This window comes from Silurus aristotelis (assembly GCF_946808225.1).
Source record: "Silurus aristotelis genome assembly, chromosome: 9".
Taxonomy (NCBI): domain Eukaryota; kingdom Metazoa; phylum Chordata; class Actinopteri; order Siluriformes; family Siluridae; genus Silurus; species Silurus aristotelis.
The window spans coordinates 27,313,298-27,335,412 of NC_139582.1; the positions used below are offsets into that span (position 1 = coordinate 27,313,298).

The 22,115-nt window shown below is 42.0% G+C and overlaps 1 protein-coding gene across 5 annotated transcripts in view; it reads left to right on the top strand.

Annotated features, from left to right (window-relative positions):
- nhsb (Nance-Horan syndrome b (congenital cataracts and dental anomalies)) overlaps positions 1–21,707 on the top strand; it is a 48,764-nt gene extending 27,057 nt beyond the window's left edge. The window contains exons 2-12 of one of the 5 annotated variants that reach the window (XM_083550611.1): positions 13,038–13,190; positions 13,962–14,095; positions 14,277–14,312; positions 14,536–14,589; positions 15,079–15,126; positions 15,570–15,626; positions 16,393–16,588; positions 16,918–17,049; positions 17,688–20,672; positions 20,759–20,882; positions 21,038–21,707. In XM_083550611.1, coding sequence (XP_083406737.1) covers positions 13,038–13,190; positions 13,962–14,095; positions 14,277–14,312; positions 14,536–14,589; positions 15,079–15,126; positions 15,570–15,626; positions 16,393–16,588; positions 16,918–17,049; positions 17,688–20,672; positions 20,759–20,882; positions 21,038–21,635 — 4,517 coding nt within the window. In that variant the 3' untranslated portion in view covers positions 21,636–21,707. The remainder of the gene's footprint in view (positions 1–13,037; positions 13,191–13,961; positions 14,096–14,276; positions 14,313–14,535; positions 14,590–15,078; positions 15,127–15,569; positions 15,627–16,392; positions 16,589–16,917; positions 17,050–17,687; positions 20,673–20,758; positions 20,883–21,037) is intronic. The other 4 variants (XM_083550613.1, XM_083550612.1, XM_083550614.1 and 1 more) reach the window with 4 other exon arrangements.
- The last annotated feature ends 408 nt before the right edge of the window (positions 21,708–22,115 follow it).

The following is a 22,115-nucleotide window of genomic DNA, read 5'->3' on the forward strand; positions in this document are numbered from 1 at the left end:
TATTCCATTCAGTTGTAAATCTGTGTGGAGCAGGATATAGGTCCCTCGGGTCGATACTAAAAAATATCCATCACTGAACCACTGGACAGCCTTGTTTTGACGCAACTTATGTTCGATGTCTGTGTGCGCGTTTTTTTTTTTTTTTCTTCGTCTAATTATCTTCTGCTTCACAACATATCAGCACAGCATGACTTGTGATTAGCTACAGCCTACGCTTAATTATACCACATGTATGGGTGTTGTTTTTGCCTGAAGAGAGTCTGTTCATGGCTTTTGAAATGCACGTGATTGTGTTTTTCTTGTGTCCTCATTAAGGGAAATGAGTGGTTGAATAATTCCCTACCACACAAAATACTTGAACTTGGCAACCCAAGTCCATCGGTTGAGTTTAAGCTACTCTTAAGTTAACCTTAAAACCTCTGGTCCTGATGATGCAGCAGATCTTATAGGTTGCTTGGATTTAGCTCCGATTAAGCAAGCAGGTTTTCCGATATTTGTGAGCATGTGGAATTTCCTTGAGCCAATTAAAATCTTGTTTCATGTCTAATATTAGCAATAAGAAAAGGGATCTTTGTTGAGTTGTTTCCTCTTTGCTCGTGACCTGATTTTCAGGCAGCAAGGCTCTGGCTGCTGGGGTAAAACTGCCTCGCATCATCACCAACACACACACTGCAATGCTATTGGCTGCGGTCTCCCACTTTCTCTGCTCCAGTTGCCATTTGGGGTTTGTTGATTGAATGAGAGCAGTAGTGGGTGGTGGTGGGGGGGGGGGGGGGGGGACACTTGAATGAATTCGGCGGATTCCTTGTGTGCCGGAAATATTTAAGAATCAGCTTTTTTTTTTACGAAATAAAAAAATCTAAGTCTCAGTGCAAAAGGACCCTGAAACCCTAATCTTTAAGCAGTTGCCATAGTAACCTTACATCGGAAGAGGGGATAAATAGCTGGAATGTGCACTTCTTCTCAGAGTCAATATAAATGCTTAGTAACTCAGGTATTAATTATTAAAAAAAAACAAAAAAAACCAGGTTTCTAAGTGCAGTGGCAGATCCCGAGCTAATAATTTCACAAGACGTTTCGACGTTTACAATATACTTCCTCGTGAAAAGGTGAAAAGTCACGTTTGTTAAATTAACAAGCTGGGTGTGGCGTTTCGTCAGGATGGGAGACGTCACGTCGGTCCTATAGACTAGAATAGACTTTATTTGTCACATATACATTACAGAAGCTGGGATTTGGAAGCTGGGGTCAAAGCACAGGGTCAGCCATGATACTGGAGCCCAGAGGGTTAGGGGCCTTTCTCAAGGGCCCAAGAGTGGCATCTAGGCGATGCTGGGGTTTTAACCCCTGACCTTCCAATTAGTGAGAGGGAGGTGGGGTTGGATGTCTGTCTGTCTGTTTGTCTGTCTGTCTGTCTGTCTGTCTGTCCGATGTCTCTCTGTCTGTCTGTCTGTCTGTCTGTCTGTCTGTCTGTCTGTCTGTCATCCTCCTCCTCGTGTGCTGTTTCTGGACCTAATTCCTTCTCGGGTGAGATGTAATGAAGTGAGATGTCAAGGTGATGTGTGAGTTACTTCGAGTCTGACGTCAGCAAAATGCACACACACACACACACAATGCAACACACACGTCATACTGTGAGTAACATCAACACTAAATGAAGGAGGATGATCTGCTGCATCCACACACACACACACACACACACACACACACACACACACACACACACACACACACACACACACACAGCAGGGCACACTGCTCACAACATATGTGCTGGTTACCATGGAAACTGAGAGTTAAAAATAACATGGGTGATGGCTTTCTTGTACCATTAGCCAACAAGCCTTATGCGAAATGTCACACACACACACACACACACACACACACACACACACACACACACACACACACACACACACACACACAGAGTTGCTCTGGTGATGCAGTGTTAACGTTTACATTTGTGATAATGGGCAGTTCAGATAGTGAAGAATAGGAGCCTGTGTGTGTGTGTGTGTGTGTGTGTGTGTGTGTGTGTGTGTGTGTGTGTGTGTGTGTGTGTGTGTGATGCGAGCACACTAACACAGACATACCCATCAGTCTTAATTTCTCTCTCTTCTCTTTTTTTCATGTATACACACACACACACACACACACACACACACACACACACACACACACACACAAAACGCATCTATGCCTTTCCGTCTTTAAATATCCATTCCTTCTCTCTCCATGTCTCTTTATCTCTCTCTCTCTCTCAATCTCGCACACACACACACACACACACACACACACACACACACACACACACAAACACACACACACACACACGAAGGGAAGATTTCTATTCACCCCATGGGTTCCGCAGTGCTGCTGCACGATGTGGCTGCACCCCACCCCGCTGCAGTGGCATGCTCGTGCTCACACACATGATTCGCTCTAAGTGTGTGTGTGTACTCGCCTCCTGAAATCTCTTAAATCTACTGAGACTGGCAGAGCAACTTAACTCGACAACATGTAGCATAAAACGTAGGAGTAATAGTTATGTTTTGTGTAATAGGTGTTGAGCTAAAAGTTCTGTCTAATGCGGGTAAAGCTTCGCCACAATGCATTATGGGTAATTATGCATTTACACACATAAATAGGGAAAATCATAAATAAAGATTAACGAAGAACACAAAATAAATATGTATATAAAAATCCTGCCGTTCATTGCGCCCCACCTGTCATGTCTTTATTCCCCACTAGAGGGCCGTGGCTAAACTTTAAATGTCTAATAAGGTTGGCAATGTTTTAGCTGCTACCTTGGTACACACGTTGCAGAATGCTAATGTATTGTCTTTTTCACAAACCTTGTAGAATTGTCAGACCGGTCAAGCTATTTTTAGCGGCGCGTATAAAACTTGTTTCGCAAGTTGCTCGTCATCCGATGGGCCCTCCTGGATCTTCCTTTATAGAGACCGAACAATCGAAGCGCCCTTAATGTCAAATCTACAAAATAAAATCTATAACTTAATAAAATCTAGAGTAAACCTCAAAATAAGATATATGAGGGTGATTTGTTTGGAAATGTGCAAGTATGCTGTATATACTATGTGTTTTACACTGATTTAATTTATTTATTTATTTATTTATTTATTTTCTTCTGGATATGCTCTGTTTTCTCATCAAGTTGTTTTCTTTTAGCCTTTTGTTACAATCTTGTGATTTTCTTCTCCAAATGTATAAAAGAACCGCCCACTTTTTTGAATGCTATTGGAAACGCCCAGTCAAAGGTCCTCACTTTTCCATAACTCATCAATAAACACACTTTATATCTTTTTGACTTTTGAAGATGCACATCTCACATCTGTGTCTTTTCTCGTCGTTCGAAGGTTCATCTGTTTCCCCGTTTGGAGTGAAGTGATTTAGAAACACTGCAACCTTTGCAATTCCAAAGCTAGTGGCCAAAAAACGTGTACAAAATTATAATGGATGCCCGTAGACGGAGTATTAGATGGTAAAATCTTATTGGCGAGAGAGTGTGGATCAGATTTCTATAGCAGCACCTTGAACAATATTGATATCTGAAAGGGAAATCACAAATGTATATCGTGCTCATGCTAATACGTTATTGTTTCCATGGTAACGGCTAATTCAGGCACTTTGGATGGATGATCGTTAATTGTGTGTGTTTGTGTGGTCATTTTCTCTGACAGGGTCCATACATCACCTTCGATCAAGTTTATTTACAGACTTTCTTTTTGAATGGCGTCCCGTTTACAATAAACCCCTGGAGGCTCCTCAAGGAGATCGGGTACATTAGTAGGTCGAAGGTCATACACCGGGTAGTTAACTTCGAATGGTCCAGGTGTGACTAAAGAGGTCGTTGTGGTGGATTAAAGCTTGTTTTAAGCTCTGCCTTTCGCCTGGTTCCCAAAAATTTGCACACATGCTCCGCAGAGTGATGGTCCACCCTAGCCCCGGTGATGTCTGGACGTGAGTGTGTGTAAAGGTTTATGAGGTGTGTGAGAGATCGAGCACCACAAATGGGGCCTAAATGACCTACAGAGGACCATAAACGTGCTGATCAAGACGACTGTGTTCTTTCTAAGAGTCCTTTTCCACATGCAGTGGGATGACAGAGCTCTTATCCGAATTGTTTGGGTGGGTTTTTTTTTTTATAGTAAAGTTCAGGACAGTTAACCGGATGAACGGCTGCGCACGAACGAGGGAGCGAAATGGCGTACATTGTTTACTTATCACATTCCACTGAGACCTCTGTATCCTGTAGGACGTCCTCGTCCTCATATCTGTCTCTTTCAGGGAATTGATTTATTTATCTGGAGTATTTCAAAGTAATGTTGCAAAGTAATGCAGCCTGGCCATCCGCTGACCTCGGCACTTATGTTATACCATGACCTGAAACCTTACGTGTTGAGTGCACTTTTCTCGTGTTACTCTTTGATCGAGTTTTCGCATTAATTACCTGTTGAAGGGGAAAGATTCCGGCTTTCGAAATGTCTTAATGCAATTCTCACATGGTTTACAGCAGCTGATGATCCGGAAGGAGTGGGCTAGGAAGGAGAAATGAATTCCGATTCGAATTTTTTTTTCTCCCATATACAATAATACACATTATGACATGCAGTAAAATGCTTTGATCAACTGGCAAATGACATACAAAACTTAATACAAAGGATTGGACATATATGAGAAGTTTATACGGTACAGTTTATACGGTGCGGTACTGTAAATTGCTCCGTTTTGCTAAATTATGTTAATCTTGCTAAATACTACCCCATACTTATCACCATTCTCATCAAGCCTCCTGGGTGGGCTAGGCCATGTCTCGACTGCTGATATTTTCCAGTTACGATGGGCTCATCGGAACACATCTCCATCGTAAGTTGGGGATGAACTGCATAGCTGTAGGATTGTTCAATTTCACAGCATTTGGCATTTTCTAACTTGTCCTGTATCTATAACGTGAGCTTCAGGTCCACTTGCTACCACAAGAGGGCGTGTTTCAACCCATTATAAGTCTGGAAAAGAAAAAATGTTTGTGCCTTGACAGACCAATGAATAAAAGAATTATTGTTTACCTAAAAAATGATTTTTTCTTACTTCCCATCACTCCCCCTGGAGAGCAGAGTTCATAGGAGTGGCCCTTAAAACTCCACTGAACATGGCAGGACATTAATCGGGTCAAAGGATGAAGGAACAGACATCTTTCTCTTCCTTCCTCACACACACACACACACACACACACACACACACACACACACACACACACACACTTGCATGTGTCGTCATTAAGCTGCAAATGAATGTGTGGGTCTAAATGGGAATGTGGCCCGGAGGTGCAATCATAGTTTGCCCTGCATATCCAGGAAATTAATTTCCAATCTTAATGACCATCATATCAGCAGCAAAGTTGCTTCATAGGATAGAGGAGGATGGAGAAGGTGAAAAAAACCCTTCTAAAATAGACAAACAGTAAATAGAGAGATCATGATGGAGGATGGGAGGGAAAATGAAATGGAGTGAATGTGAACACAGTATAACTCTTCCAGTGTGTGTGTGTGTGTGTGTGTGTGTGTGTGTGTGTGTGTGTGTGTGTGTGTGTGTGTGTGTGTGTGTGTGTTGGGGGGGTCTATGTGCATGCACGCATCTAAGGGTAAGAGTTGTGTCCGTTTGCTACATCACGGCTGCTCAAATCATTTAGTGTTAGGTGAATTACAGTTCGTTTTGGGTTGCCAGGTTTGTACTTTAAAAACTTTTTACGCAAAAGAACCCAGTATTTTTCCATTTTAAGTTCATTTCTGATCAGCTTGACCAGGTTCATGGAGACTAATTTGGCTGTAACGCACGACCCCAGCACGTGAACATGTGCATGTATTGGACTGCGTGTAGAGCCTCAAGCTGCCAGTCACAGTGGTCAGGCTTGTATTTGTCTGGGTAAAAAGTATGACTCTGTTTGGCAGCCTGAAACGTGCTAAACATTCACCTACCTCAGGAGCCGTCGGTGCCAAGGTCATCGGCATGAGGGCTTTACAGGGATTAAAAATGAGGACAGCAGGGATTCATTCTCTCTCACACACACACATACAAACACATTCATACACAGGTACAAATTTTGAAATACAGTTCACTAAATGTGTGGCTCATAAAACACTTTTATTCACAATATTCAATTCTATCTTCAGTCTGTGATTTCCCGATGTGCAAATTGTTTAATAATATTGACTCAAAAGTCACTTTAAATGTTCTCATTGACTATTGGAATGGCATCATTCTTGATGATTATAAAAATGAGGACATCTCTCAGGCAGCAGCTTCGTGTCCATTACACGGCCTGTCCGTCTCTGTTTACGTCTGTCTCTGTGACCTGCTGCTGTGCTGTAAATTACTGTTGCGTCTCACGCTACATTACAGTACACTGGTGCCCCGATACACTGGGTTTGTTCACCAGAGAAGTCATGGCAGCTTCGGATTTTAGTATCCATGGCTAATGGCTAGCTTGACCTAAGTAGGAATTGCTGCCTATTATAGGAATTTGGAGGTTTATAGGTCACTTTAAATCCCTGAGCTATTTCCATGAGCAGTGTGTGTGTGTATCTGTGTGTGAGAGAGAGAGATGTCCTACATCTAAATGTCTAACAACCTTTCTCACATTTGATGTACACTGCATTATAAATGACTAAAAATGGCAAAGTGTGGATGCAAATGTTGCAGTAGAGAGGAAGTGCATTTTAGGTCACACTCGCAGCTTGTGCCATAGTGTGTGTGTGTGTGTGTGTGTGTGTGTGTGTGTGTGTGTGTGTGTGTGTGTGTGTGTGTGTGTGTGTGTGTGTGTGTGTGTGTGTGTGAGCAATACCAGGCTCAGTGTTCATGCCTCGATGTGATCACAGTAGCGCTAACTTGTCTTGAGTCAAATGTCCACCACGGTCCTCTTTATTTTAAGAGTTTGCTTTAAGTCAAATGGCTTTGCAAATCATGCTTTGAGTTTCTATTTTCTATTCTATATTAAAACCATGTTTGGCCATAATCCCTGGATATTGAAACTCGTACCCTTTTTATGTATTGCCATTGTGCTTTGTTAAAGTTTGCTTCATTTACTGACGTCTCAACCACAGTGCTTTTAATAGGTATGTAATCCTTTTGGACATTATCCTAACTTTTTTCAAGAGTTACTTGTTAGTATGGGGTTAAGATTCAACCCCAATTTTGATGCCACCATGTTACATTACCTACTTGGCAGCAATTCGATGAGCATCCTTCAAGTGAGGTTCCATTAGGCAACAAATACCTATTATATAAATTTGTCACTCATTCATATATCTTTACCAGTTTTATCCCCAATGAGGAAACCAGGGGTGATACTTACATTCCAGTGCTCATGTTAGTTCTATCTCTCCAGTGTTCTGTATTTTGTTTGAAGATTTATGATCACACTCTTGATGTCACCCAGATGAGTATGGGTTCCACTTTTGAGTCTGGTTCCTCTCAAGGTTTCTTCCTCATGTCATCTAAGGGAGTTTTTCCTTGCCACAGTCATCAGTGATTAATGCACACTATTCACCTTAACTTTTAAAATTCTGTAAAGCTGCTTTGAGACAATGTCTGTTGTGAAAAGCGCAATAGAAATAAACTTGACTTGACTAGCGAGGCTCTGAGGCGATGAGTAAGAAACCTTGAGAGAAACCGGTCTCAAAAAGAAACCTGTTCGACATTAAATATTCCTTCATTCAATATTTTCCTCATACACACTTTGATTGTGTAATATCTATTAACTTTGCCTGTTATATTTGACTAGAAATTGATGTTTAAATGTTTTATGGTTAATGGCAAAAAAAGTAACTTTTGACTTAGTGTAGTGTAAAAGTGTTTACATTGTTGTGTAAAGATTTATTGTCCCAGTTGCCCAACTAGGGCAAAAGCTGACCCATAGTGGCCTTTGAGTTGGCCATGCCATATTTAATAAATGGGGAAAAGGGAAAAATGTCATTGACACTTGAATATGTCTACACTAAGAAGCAAACTAACTGACTCGCACCTCCATTTCCAATCTGAAGGTCATGGGTTTAAATCCCAGCATAACGCAATGTGTTTTTGGATAAGGGAGTTTAGCAAAAGTTGTTCATCTGAATAGCTAGCGATTGAAAGACCAGGGATATGAGAAAATCTAGATTTTATTTCATGCCTGTGCAGCTCCAAGGACCGCAATTTGAGAATGTCAGTGTGGGTTTCCTTTAGGTCACCCAAAAAAAAGATGTAGGAATATGAATCTGTGCATAGTCCCAACCATAGTCCCCAAAAGTCCCATCCAGAGTGTACTGACTCACTGACTCATGCCCAGTGTTCCTCTTCTTTAGGTCCACTATATCTGACCAAAGCTGTTGGAATATGGAAATTTTTAAATGGGATACATTTAAGAAGCATTCAAATTGAATACATTCATAGGGAATATTTTAAGAAACAAATGCTCTACATTCGTTTTGCTTTATCCTGGTTGGTCATGGTGGTTCCAGAGCCTTCAAGTCAAGAAGTCAAGAAGCTTTTATTGTCATTTCAACCATATATAGCTGATGCAGTACACAGTGAAATGAAACAACGTTCCTCCTGAACCCAGGTGCTACATAGAACAACATAAAACAAACAGTACAGAACAGAAGAACACAGGGCCGAGAACTAAGATCCTCGCCACATAAAGTGCATGTGTGCAGCTGGTGCAAACAGTGCAAAAGACAACACAAGACAGTGCAAGACAACACAGGACAGTGCAGGACAATACACAATACACAAAATATAAAATTAAAAATAGAAATAGCTCCGCCAGTAAAACCTGTCGTAACAGAATGAGGTGCAGTGTGAACAGAAAAATGTAAACAGAATTTGTGCAATTCAGCAGTAGCAGCAATCAAAAATAAAGTGAACAGTGACCAAAGGATTTGGACAGAATATTGTGCAAAATAACAAGTCCCGGAATCAGCAACAGACGGCATGTAAACATTTTGCGATCGTGAAAAATGTGATTGGTATTGAAAACGAAGTGTATGATGGGTGTTGAGTCCGGTTTGTGCGGATCAGTCACACAGTTGTGTGTAAGTGTGTGTGTGTGTGTGTGTGTGAGAGAGAGTTCAGTTCAGTTCTTTGTTGAGGAGCCTGATGGCTTGCGGGAAAAAACTGTTGCACAGTCTGGATGTGGCGGCCCGAATGCTTCGGAACCGTTTCCCTGATGGTAGGAGTGTGAAAAGTGTGTGTGACGGGTGTGTGTGATCGTCCACAATGCTGTGTGCTTTGCGGATGCAGCGTGTAGTGTAGATGTCCATGATAGAGGGGAGAGAGATTCCGATAATCTTCTCAGCTGTCCTCACTATCCTCTGTAGGGTCTTGCGGTCCGAGACGGTGCAGTTCCCAAACCAGGCAGTGATGCATCTGCTCAGGATGCTCTCAATGGTCCCTCTGTAGAACATGGACAGGATGGGGGGAGGGAGATGAGCCTGGGGCCAACAGAGGGTTTGAGACAGGAATAGACCTGAGAAATGGAACCAAGTTTAACAATCAAACATCTGTTCACACTTAGGAGCATCTAGCTGATGTGTTTTTGGGCGGTGGGACATGGGAAGAACATGCAAAACTCCGCAAAGTCAAAAAACTTGTTTCTGATGGAACTGGAGCGGATATACAGTACCAACAAGGGTGTCTTCTATATTTGGGATGTGGCTAATTTCTTGAGAGTCGTCATTGTTGTGTGCGTATTTTGGCATTGTCAGAGAATCGGTTTCTCACTCATAGTGCTGACCATGCACCTGCTAGGGAGAGGGAGTGAGGGAAAGAAAAAGAGCAAAAGAGGGAAGAAAGAGGGAGGGGGAAACGAGAGAGAGTGGGGCAGACAGAAAAGAAGCAATAGGAGCAGGTGCGGAGCTCTCCTCTATCCATTTGGACGGTGCTAGCGTTCTGGACATTACCCGGCCCTTGGAAGGAATGGGCAACACGCAAAGAAAGACACCTCTTGTGGACACCCAGGGGAGTAAGAGGACGGTAAAGAGAAAGAGTCAGCATGCAGGATGGGGGGAGGACACTGCAGGTAGGGTGCCTTATTCATTGCATTCAATATAGGCTTAAGCAGAAAGAGAAAGGCCTGAGATTTATTCTTTACTGCCATTCTGCATTGGATTTAAGACTAACACTTGTTCAGAATTACACTTAATATATACATGTGCTGTGATATTAATTGGCTAAAAGTATTGTGTTTTAATGAGTGCTCCTCTTCTGGTGTTTGCTTGTACATAGTGATTGACAGTTATTCAAACAACTCCTACTTTGCCCCCCTTGCTAAATGTCACCTTTTGATTCGTTTCGGAGTCATCCACATTCAGAGTGGCGCTCAGTAGAGGTCACATCATTGCTCCGCAACGCCGTTTTATGATGATGCAAAGCAGAACCCCAGCGCTGGGGATGATGCTGAGTAATAGAGTGTGCACTATAAAACACTGCACCATCAGATCTGATTTGCTCATTAAGCAACACGGCTAGTGAGTGTGTGTGTGTGAAGAGAAAATGAAGATCATAAGGTATACAATGGAGTCTCGAAGTAAAGAAAATGTATAACCTCAGGTAGTAAATGAAATGTTTTTACAAATGACAAAGGAGACGAGTATGTTGAGCGGATTCAAAGAAATGAGAATGTTTGGCGAGAAATATACTGTCTTATCATTGAACCCATTCTTATAGAATATTAATGTAACAGACTTTCATTAGACACTTTCAATTTGAGCATAAACAAACGTGAGTTTTTGTTTAAAGTTGGTTATGTGATTAATCAGGGCACTGTTGCATTTCTGTATGTAGAGAATCATGTTTTAGAGTTTTGCTGCTGCTGTGAAGAGTGATGAGATAAAGTGAGCCCCCTGCTGGGCAAACAATGAACACCTCTCTGCAATAAACATGGGTACAGAGATAAAACTGATGAAAATTTTTGAAGTAAAACTTGAAAATAAAATACTTTATATTATACGAGGTGGTATCAAAAAGTTTTTGAGACTCGCTCTGTTTACAAGAAAGTACTTTATTTATCTACGTTTACACACTATCAACTTCAAAATAGTCCCCTTGCACAGCAATACAACGCTCCTATCGTTCCTGCCAATTTTGGAATGTGCCCTGGAAGCCGCTGGATCTTCATCTTAAGGAAAAGGGGCAACATCCGCAGGAGCCAAATCTCGCGAGTAGGGTGGATGTGGCAGTGAAATCGTGCTGTTTGTTCATTAGGAGAGGTGCATGTCATCATGGAGAATTTCATGTTTGCTCTTTGTTCTTGCTGTTCATCATAAAATATCACAGAGGTGGTGACAAACATGGTCAGAATAGCACCAGTTGCATGGAGACAGACCTAAGAAATTGTTCCATTCCTCACCGTTGACGTTTCAGACTTCGGATTGACCAAAAATCTTATTCCGATTTAATATATGGTTCATTAGTTGCGGTATTTAAGTGTAGAAATCAGACAATGGAACTGAACTGTAGCTACATTACAGATTACGACTTACAACCACAACACTTACCAAGTATGTTCGGTTATAGGCTTCATGTTCGTCCTGGATTTATTGTTGAAAGGGAGTAGCACTGTAGCTGTCCAGAAATAAATCTAACCTGGTCACCCTCCACCTTTCACCTCCAGAACTTGATACATCACTAACTTGCCAATGAGAATTAAATAAAAAAAAAAATTTTTGGCTTCTCCCATTAGGGGTCGCCACAGCGGACCATCCACATGTTTGATTTGGTACGTTTTTATGCTGGATGCCCTTTCTAACGCAACCCTCCCCATTTATCCGGGCTTGGGACCGGCACTAAGGCTTGTGCAACCCTAATGGCTGGGGTTGGTTCCCTGACCGGGGATCAAACCCGGGCCGCAGCATTGAGAGCGCCGCATCATAACCACTAGACCACTTGAATTAAGTATGTAAAAAGTGTTGGATGTCTTGAGTATCAGGGCTGAGAGAGAGAATGTAAAATGTGGTTGTAATGTGATCCCAAGTTTCTTATATATTGTGTTGTAACAGGAAGGTTGTCACCTCAGAGCTTCTGGGGCTTCTGAAACCCTAGGTATATGTGTGCATGGTGCCATGTTGGGATCTAGAATCCTGTTCATGCAGTGCCTTGGAATATATTCCGAATTTACCACCACAACGATCAGGCTAAAGATTACATATAAAGGTACAACTGCAAGTCAACAAATGTAGTTCAATTGATTTTCTCATAGATTAGAAAAGGTTTACAAAACAATTCGACGTTTATACATCGTATAATTTCTTTTTTGATGAAAAGACACCTCGAAGCATTATGCAAGAAGGAGGAAAGGGAGGAGACTCATACTTTGTCTCTCTCTTTCGCTCTCATTCTCTTTCTCACACACACACACACACTCTCTATCTGTGTTTGTTGGGCAAAATAAACATCTCCTGTTATTGCTTGCAATTGTGGTCTGATAAGGATCTGCTAATTCACTGTAAATTAGATATGAAGGGTTGCTTAGATACGGCTGACTCGGGGCTATTCACGGGCACAGCCGCACGGTGCATACTGATGGGCAGATGCTACTTTATAGGGGGAGAGAAAAAAAGAGGGGGAAAGGGTTGGAGAGAAGATGGTCTATGAAATGATTAAAAACTCATAAAAAATGTTTGAATGATTAAAGATTTGCCATATGTCTGGTACACTACCAATACTTTACTGAGGATGGTCAGTTATTTGCCCAGTGATAGCCTTGTGGTCTATTTTAATACGGTTTTACTTGTGTAATACTTACATCAATAACTTACAAAGGCATAAAAACTAGTCAGGGATAACATCCTGAAAGAAGGCTTAAGAGGTAACAGAATCAACAGAACCCGATTGCTTATTAGTGACACCACAAACTACACAATTGTGGGAAAGGCCTACATAAGGGCGTGAGGAGATTATGGGCAGGTGTCCATAAGCCTTTTGCCAGTGAAGAAGACCTTGATCTTGAGTTTCTTTCTTTTCTTCTGTATGTGTTTGTGCAGCCGTGTCAAATCTGGACATCGAAAGCAAGTTAACTTCGCACTATCAGGCCCCATGGCACCAGCAGCACAACCTGTTTCACCCCAGCACACGGTTGCCATGTTTGGAAGAGCTGCACCACCATGCCCAGTTCAGTCTACGGGCACTGCACAGAGGTAAGCTTCTTAACAACTGTGGTTTTTAACCCCATGCACCACTGCGCACTGGATAGCCAACTGGCTGTAAAGTAATCAAGAGAAAACCTCTACAGAGGAATTATGAGCCGAATTTGACAGTCCGATAAAAATTTGACAGATTCTAATTACATGTACCTTTAATTGTGGGCCACCTTTACAGCTTTAAGGCAGATTAGTTTGACCCTAACAGACTAAAGGGTCAAATACTATGAAATGTATAGGCGATCAGCATGTAAATGCTTGTGAAACACACATGTACACAGCTCTTCACACAGAACCTAGTCGTAGTTCTTCGTATTCTGTGCACGTTTACAGCATAACAAATTGCACAAGTAGCGTGTGTATTTTGTGACGCATGCTGCCCCCTGGTGTTAGAAACGTCTCACAACAATGCAGCTGAGCTTAGGAGCTTCTGCTTTTCAGGAACATGCAGCAATCTGATAGAACTGATTAATGTGTTATGTACATTGATATTTCATTTGAAGACACTGGAGTTTTTTTGACTAACTGACCAGAATCAAACTAAGTGTATTCGTAATGGTAGAAGGTAGGCATAAGGATAGAAATAGTGTGACAGTCACTCATTAGAATAGAAATAATTAATCTTACGCGACAAATACTGGATGGTACTGCGAATAAATGGATTTTTATAATTATTGACCCTAAAATGTTTGTTCATACTTTGCAATTTCAACCTATGGTGTAATTACTAACCCTTCTTTTTTTTTCGGTTGATTGTCTTTGATACAGAGCAGTGTCAGCGTTCAACCAGCAGAGAGCGCAATCAGGTCACCATATCCATCTCGGTGGCCCCGCCCATGCCCGCATTCCCCTCCCCTCACTCCCTCAGGAGGCAGGACCAGAGAAGTCGACACTCACGAATGGTAAGCATTATAACAGTTATAGCAATAATGCCATCATGCAATACTCTAGAAAGTGTCTAGAAAGGAACCCTGTCTTAAAATGATGTGAACGAATTTAACGAATTTTTTCAAGTGTTTGTTAAATGTACGGTTTTCAAAATTATAGCAGATTTATTTATTTTTCTTGTGTTTCATGCCATAGCTGGACAGAGCTGAATTTCAGACAATGCAGAGGAAGGTAATTGACCTTGTTATTCAGGCCCCAGTGGGCATCTGGAAATGAGAATCACTTCCTATCTACTAATGTCATGGAAATTAAACCTTTTTAGTTGGATTAGTCATTTTTTGGCTTTAGTGCTATTAGATTAGTGAGGATTTGGCTTTTTACTGACTGAGTTATATGAAGACACACTCAAAACTCAGGTTCCTCCTTCCCTTCTTTCTGCCAACACTTGGAACAGGAAAGATGCACCAGAGAGTCAGACATGCAGACTCTCCCCAGGAAAGTTATCCAGGTGCTGCTGAACGTTTCTGTTTTCTGCTTCTAATGATGCATGAATGTCATTTATTTTTCATTTATCTCATCCATGGTGGGAAATCGATTTTCATTCTTACCTGTTTTTTTTTTTGACCAGGTAATCCCTTTCACTACCACTAGGTGGACCAAATCACTTTGTTTTGATCATTGACTTGGTTTAAGTTTTGTTTGCAATCACTTAATATGTTTTTCATTTTTCAATGCTCAGAATAAATATCATTTTGGTATACGTGATCATATTTATTTTGTAGAATGTGGTGTTGAAAACTGTTCTGCATGGTTCATCAAACATACCTTTTTGTCATGGATGTCAGCCATTATTTTTAAGGTCGTTTGTTTAAAAAAAAAAAAAAGGTTTGTTTAAGGTCGCATCGGTATACGATTTGCAAAGCACTATGATGTTTGACTAATGTATCAAACCAGACTCTTCCAGGTCTTGATATGTTTGTTATTTCCCACAATGCAGCAGGAGAGACCTTCGAGGGAAGTGGAGCTTCAGCCAGCACAGAGAAAGGTAAATGATGGCACGTGACTCAAATGCTATAAAGTGTTTCCAGGGGTATGGGCTGGACCCTGCAACAGCAACCCAGTGTTTCTCACTGAAACCCTAAAGTATTTCATTCGACCATCTAATTTCCACTGTGCTATTTTTAAATTCCTAGTCAAGAGAAGGTCCATCAGGGTCTTAATCCCAACCCCTTCCTAGGTTCAGTTCAGGAGTTGAAGAACTCTGAAGAACAGCATAGCCATTTTATGTCCCATAACCATTTTGTTCATTGTGTTCACCTTTCCTGACCACCTTTCCTGACCAACCAGATTTTGGTGTTTGAGAGTCCTTTTGTGATTTCTGTGATTCATATTGCCATTATTTTGCTTTGCACATTTCTTTTAATACATTGATTTTAAGCCATGTGTTTGCCTTTTGTTGTTGTTTTTTTATTATTATTTTTTTTTTAGCATGACCGTTCCACCTCCCCTACATCGTGTTGCGTGTTCATCCCCTGGATGCGAAAGGTATTCTTGCTGTAGTCTGAGCTGACCTCAAATGTGAAGCTTTTTTAAATCCAAAGAGCCAGTTTGGGTTAATGGGTAACATTAAAGGGGCAAATAAGTGAGGTTTGACATAGTCCTATTATTTCCTATGGTTTTCCGATGATCAAATTGTCCATTTTTACATCATACTGGAAACTCTGAGGTAGCTTGCAACCTTTTCTTTTCTTTCTGACATTTTATTAGCTCACGATGTGCCATTTCATTAAGTTCTTCCCTAATCCTCTTTAATACTTTCTGAATTCTTGTAACACTGCTTTGAAATACTGAAAATGACTCCCTTGAGTACTTTGAATATGTAGATATAAAAAACTAAATCACAGGATATCTTGAACAACATACAAATATTTGTTCTCATAGATGGTGGATGGATGGATGGATGGATGGATGGACTTAATTTACTATAGTTTCATGTGGGAAAAATATGCTAACAGAAATGAGTGCGTCTTTTATTGATAAAATCTTTGTAGAATTAGAATATGGCTAAATGGACCAAATTCCTGACTCTGGATATTTGCTTTTGTCTTTCCTTTTTTTCTCTCTGGCCCCTTCCTTTTCAGACCCTTTCTTTGTCTCATGGTCACCCCAGCTTCCTTGATGAATATACTTTGTAACATTGTGTGGACAATTTGCTTCCTGTCAGGTTAAGACCATAGATTGTAAACATGCTTTCAGGTTCTTCACAAAGCCAGTTCATTTTTCTCTTCTGAAATGATTTTGATATGATCAGGTTGGAACCAATACAAATACAGACGTGGAGTTGGTAGCTCCGGGACACAGGCCTAAATGTCCAGTTCCAAACGTTCCTTCGACACTGGACAAGCAGACGAACTGGTCAAAAGCCCTGCCGCTTCCTACACCAGATGAAAGGATAAAGAATGATTCTCATGTCATCTCATCCTGCATCATCCCTATCAATGTTACTGGTAAAACTCCATCTGTATGTCTTTTCGAGTATGTGAGTGCAGATTAGGCGATTATTCTAACATAGTTTGTGCTTATTGTGGCCTGGAGTACATGTGGACTGGGACTGGGATGTAAATTGTTTAGGAAATATATATAAACATATAATAACAAATGCATGAGCAGGATTTATAAAATGCAAAAAAAAAAACATCTAGATTTAAGTTCAAGATTTTGCCGTACAGTATATTGCACCCCTTCCACACTGTTTGACTAAAGTGGATCTTATTTTATTATTTTAAGAAGGACGATTGTGTAAAGTGTTTCTGAAGTTGTATGTCTCGGATTGCAGGTGCAGGATTCGATCGGGAAGCCAGTGCTCGCTGCTCGTTGGTTCATTCCCAGTCTGTGTTGCAGCGACGAAGGAAACTTAGGAGGCGGAAAACTATCACAGGCATTCCAAGACGAGTACAACAAGACATGGGTATGACTACCTGATGCTTGTACTGACATAACTATATGTACAACAAATACTACTTTAGATTTGGACAAATGTTTGTAGACACTGAACTATAAGGTTTGTATGTGCTTTTTCCACATTTGGTGCCCATTTGCTATTATAATAACCCCCACTCTTCTGGAAAGATGTCCTACTAGATGAGACTGGAGGTCATTTAGCTAGAAGGGTGTTAGTAAAGTCAGGTACTGATGTAGGGTGAGGAGGTCTGGGGTGCAGTCAGTGTTCTAATTCATTCCAAAGGTGTTTAGTAGGTTAAGGTCAGCACTCTGTATAAGGCCACTCAAGATGTCCCACTCCAACCCATGTAAACCATATCTTGATGGAGCTGACTTTTTGCACAGAGACATGCTGGAGCTGGCATGGGTCTCATAGTTCGCAAGAAAAAGAATGTAATGCCTAATCACATTTTAAAAACACACCATGTTTATTTATAATATCTAATGGTAGGTATTCCCTAGGGGTAATATTCATATTGTTATAAAGCAGACAAATTGTGATGTTGAATTACAAATCTGCCTAATTTATATTTTTTAATCCAGTCACCTTTTGTATTTAATTTACTAAATCAAAACTCTCTATAAGATGCTCTTGAATTTCACCAGATTCAGATGAATCTCCCGTGGCCAGAGAACGATCTGTGGTAACAACCCATGGCAACCCACACATGTCCCTTTACCAGGAGGAGCTGTCACTTAGTGGCCGGACGCTAAACACCAAGGACTCTGGCTGCCAGACTGATGACTTCCTGATTGCTGCTCCATCCCGTAGGCGTATCCGTGCACAGAGGGGCCAAGGAATTCCAGGTTCCCTCTCTCATTCCACTGGTAATATAACTTCATTACCAGATCGCTCTGATGCAAACTATTCTACTGCTTTGGGCACTCGTCTGCGCTCAAGAAGTTTACCCAGAGAAGGAAGTCGAATCCGGGACAATGATCAAGATGACAGTGATGATGATGATGATGAAGAGGATGATGATGATGATGATGAAGAGCTCTATCCTTATGAGGCTGAGGACTTTCTGCCAGGTCCAGGCCGCAAGATAATAAAGGATGAGGAGGAGAGCACCGATGACCAAGCCATGCCAGCGCACCAGCTGGAAAGCCTCAAGCGCCTACAACATGGCGGTTGTCCTGAAAATGCTTGGATTGAGAGGGGTAGGTCACGGCTTCCACGTAACTCTGACATGGGAAGCTGTGAGATCTCCTCTAGTTCAGACACCTTCAGCAGCCCCATTCACTCTGTCTCTACTACAGGTGTGCTTGGCAGCCAAATTGACCACAAAGAAGACCATCAATCTTCAAGTGGAAACTGGAGTGGAAGCAGCTCAACATGCCCCTCACAGACCTCAGAGACTCTACCACCAGCTGCTTCACCTCCACTGACTGGTTCCTCGCACTGTGATTCAGAACTGTCCCTCAACACTGGGTCTCATATAATTGACGATACCACTGGCTTTATCATTGACCCCTACCACCTGAACACCTCACAAGGTCAGGGACACAGGTCTAGTTCATTTACCTCTTCAGCTACAGACCAGATGGATGATGCAGGCGTTAGTACAGCTAGTGACGGGGAGTGGAACTGCAACCAGGACCAGCAGGATCAACCCTGTCTACAAGACTTCAGCCCAAAGCGCTCAAGGGAAGATGAGAGCGGCATAAGTTGTCCCAGTTATTCTAGTGGAGAAACATATGAGTGCTTTAGTGGGCAGCTGTCAGCTGAAACATTAGAGAGCTCTACACATTACGCTGTTGACACCGAATGCTTCTACACCTCCGTGCAATTGGACTGTGGTCTTAAAGGAAGCAGAAGCTATTGCAACTATGCAGCCATCGACCCTGACTGTGGCCCAAGTGGGAACATTGCACCTGGCATGGGTGAATACCCCCAAACAGATTACAAAGGAATGAGTACACTTGGAAGAGGGTGTCTTTCTTTAAGAAAACCAAAGGCTAAGCCACCCCCACCAAAACGTAGCTCTTCTTTAAGGGAAACGAGCAGCAGCGTATCCACGCAAGAGCCGAATGAACCAAAGATTTCTAGTGAGCTGCCCCTGCCTTTGTCTTCCAGGGAGATGAAGCTGCAGCTGGAGTTGGCTGGTACTGACAGGCACCTTGAGACTGCAGGCCTTTGTGACAAACAGCTTGGCAATTGGGGTGTAGAGAATATCAGAGAAATGCTAGACTGCTCATCTCCATTTAGTTCTTCGGACACACATTCCTTTAAGGATGAGGGTGCTGTTCAGTCAGACTATGCAGACCTTTGGCTTCTCAATGACATGAAATATAGTGATCCGTACAGGTCACTATCCAACTCCAGCACTGCTACGGGTACAACAGTTATTGAATGTGCCAAGTCGCCAGAGAATCTGGAAACTCAGGCTTGTGGCTCCAGCTCCAGACCCACCTCACCAACACTTTTACCACAAGAAGGTGATTTTAGACTGGGCTCTCCTGAGAAACTTGCAGCATTGGCATCTCCATCAAGTGGATATTCTAGTCAGTCAGAGACACCCACTTCTTCCTTTCCATCTGCATTCTTCCCAGCACCACTGTCCCCAACCAGCGGCAAGAGGAAACCCAAGGTGCCAGAAAGAAAATCATCACTCTCCTCTCTTCAACAGCAGCAGCTTACCGTTCGAGATGCAGTCTCGTCCTGCAGGAGAGATACTGATTCCCATGCACCACCTAGTCACCTTGACCTAAGTGCTCTTCACACCAAGCCCTTTGCCTACAGAAATCAGATACACCTCCTTCACCAGAACAAGCAGAAAGCAGCTGCAGCAGCTGCTGCATTAGCAGAGGCCCGTGCTGCAGCATGTGCAGAGGCATCTAGCTTGGCCAACATGGCAATGACTTCGACTGTTGGGCGGTCAAGTTATCTGCGACCAATTGATAAACCGACAGAGGGCAATCACCGTTCTGAGCTGTCGAGTGCTGATCAATCAACTCGACCCAAGTGTTCTACAGTAACAGTTGAGACCTCGACTGCTGACAACCGACATAACAGGAAACCACCAGCCTACAAGCCACCTGCTGGGCAGCACTGTGACTTTCAGTGCCCACCCCCAGAAGCTATTGTTATACAACATGAGGGGATTAAAATAAGGCAGGAAAGACATGGCTCAGGAACGTACTGGGCCATGACAGCATTTAGAACACATCCGCCTGTACAACCAACCAATGAACAAGAAGACTTCTTAATACCAAAAGCCCAGGCTTGTGAGTCCCAGGAAGCTCAGCAAGAGGCAGATTGCAGCAGGTCTACAGATGAAGATGAAGCATCAGTGGCAGAAAGTGTTAAATGTGAACACAGTCATGCACCCAGACCACAACCTCAGGCAGAAGCATCCTTGAAACTGAGCAGCACACTGTCTCCTCCTGCTTACAGCGATATACGCAGGAGTGACGTTGTACCATGCAACAGCCCAGAGCAAGTGCCTGCCAAAAGTTTAGAAGCCTCATCACACACTTGCACAATCAGCAAAGAGGAGGTGTACGAGACATACGTCACAACCAGAAGTGCCTCACATGATGGACACGAGGAAGAGTCAACCCCAGACACAGAAGACTACTTCAGCAAAGGTAATATTAACTAAAGCACAGAAATGCATCTGTGTTGTTTTATATGGTGAAATGAAAATATTCTACATTGCATTTCATTTTGACAGACTCAACCCCCAGTGACAATTCAAATTCTCCTCTGACTGATGACTCGAAGTTTGATGACGATAGCCTATTCACTTCACCTAATAAACTACGCACAACTGAAGATCTGTTTGCAATGATCCACAGGTAATTGAAAAGATCTAAAACTAATATACTATATACAAGATATATTAAAATGCTTGCATGCCATTTTGGTGGCCATGAGAATCATTTGTGTCTCTTGTTTTTAACCTTTTCTTTTCTTTTTTTTTGTTTTAATCACTTACCTCAAATGATTTTAGATCAAAAAGAAAAGTTCTTGGACGGAAAGACTCAGGGGATCTCAATGGGAAAGGTCGTATTGGAGTTGCTCCTGTTAGTGGTCCAGTCAATCATCCGGTGACGTGTCCAATCGCTGCAAGTGTTCCAGCTTCTGCTTCGGTTTCTCAGAGAGCACCTGGACCTATTTATAGGAGTGCCAAAAAATCCAGCACCTCCAACGAGGAGTTTAAGTTGCTCCTGCTAAAGAAAGGGAGTCGCACAGACACCAGTTACCGCATGTCTGCAACAGAGATTCTTAAGAGCCCTATCAATCCTAAGTCTCCAGGTGAACTAGAGGCTTCCAAGCAACAAGAAGAACCCCCTTCACCAATGCAGGAGCTTCCAGCCAGCACAGAGCCACTCCCCAGCACTTATCCCAAGGCAAATTCTGAGGGTTTCTCTACAAAAACTCTTACTATGTCTGCTGCCTCTAGGCAAGGTCGTTCAAGGATCCCGCCTGCAGCCAGCAGCAGCAGGTACAGTACTCGCAGCCGGCTATACACTGCCCCAATGCAGGCGATCTCTGAAGGAGAAACCGAAAACTCTGATGGAAGTCCACATGATGACCGTTCCTCCTAGTGGTATAATTCTTCGTTTAAGGGTATGTGTGGTTTTCTAACCAATGACAAAACAACAAATCCCTCAGAAAAATTTTAATGAATGAAAAAAATGTAAGAAATGAAAAAAAAAAAAAATTGTGATTTATCATTTTAATATTTTACAATTAAGTTTAAAAAGTCCTGTTTTTTCAGCTTTTTTGTATTCCATGAATTCAGTGAACTTTTGGTCAGTCATGAGCTTTTATTTCCATCAAAAGCTATTGAAACTTGTGAAATTGTGGTACCACAAGTACTACTTTTTTATAATGTGGATGCTTGGTGGATATTGATAAAAAAAAAAAAAAAAAAGCCTTTCCTTTCATTTAAAGGGTGTATATTTTAGCAGTGTGTGTAGATGTAGGAAAAAAACACGAAACAAAAAAACATTTTCCGACCCCATTCAGATTTCGTTCACACTAAGTGATTAGTACTGTGTAGGGTGCGAAATTAAACGGAAATA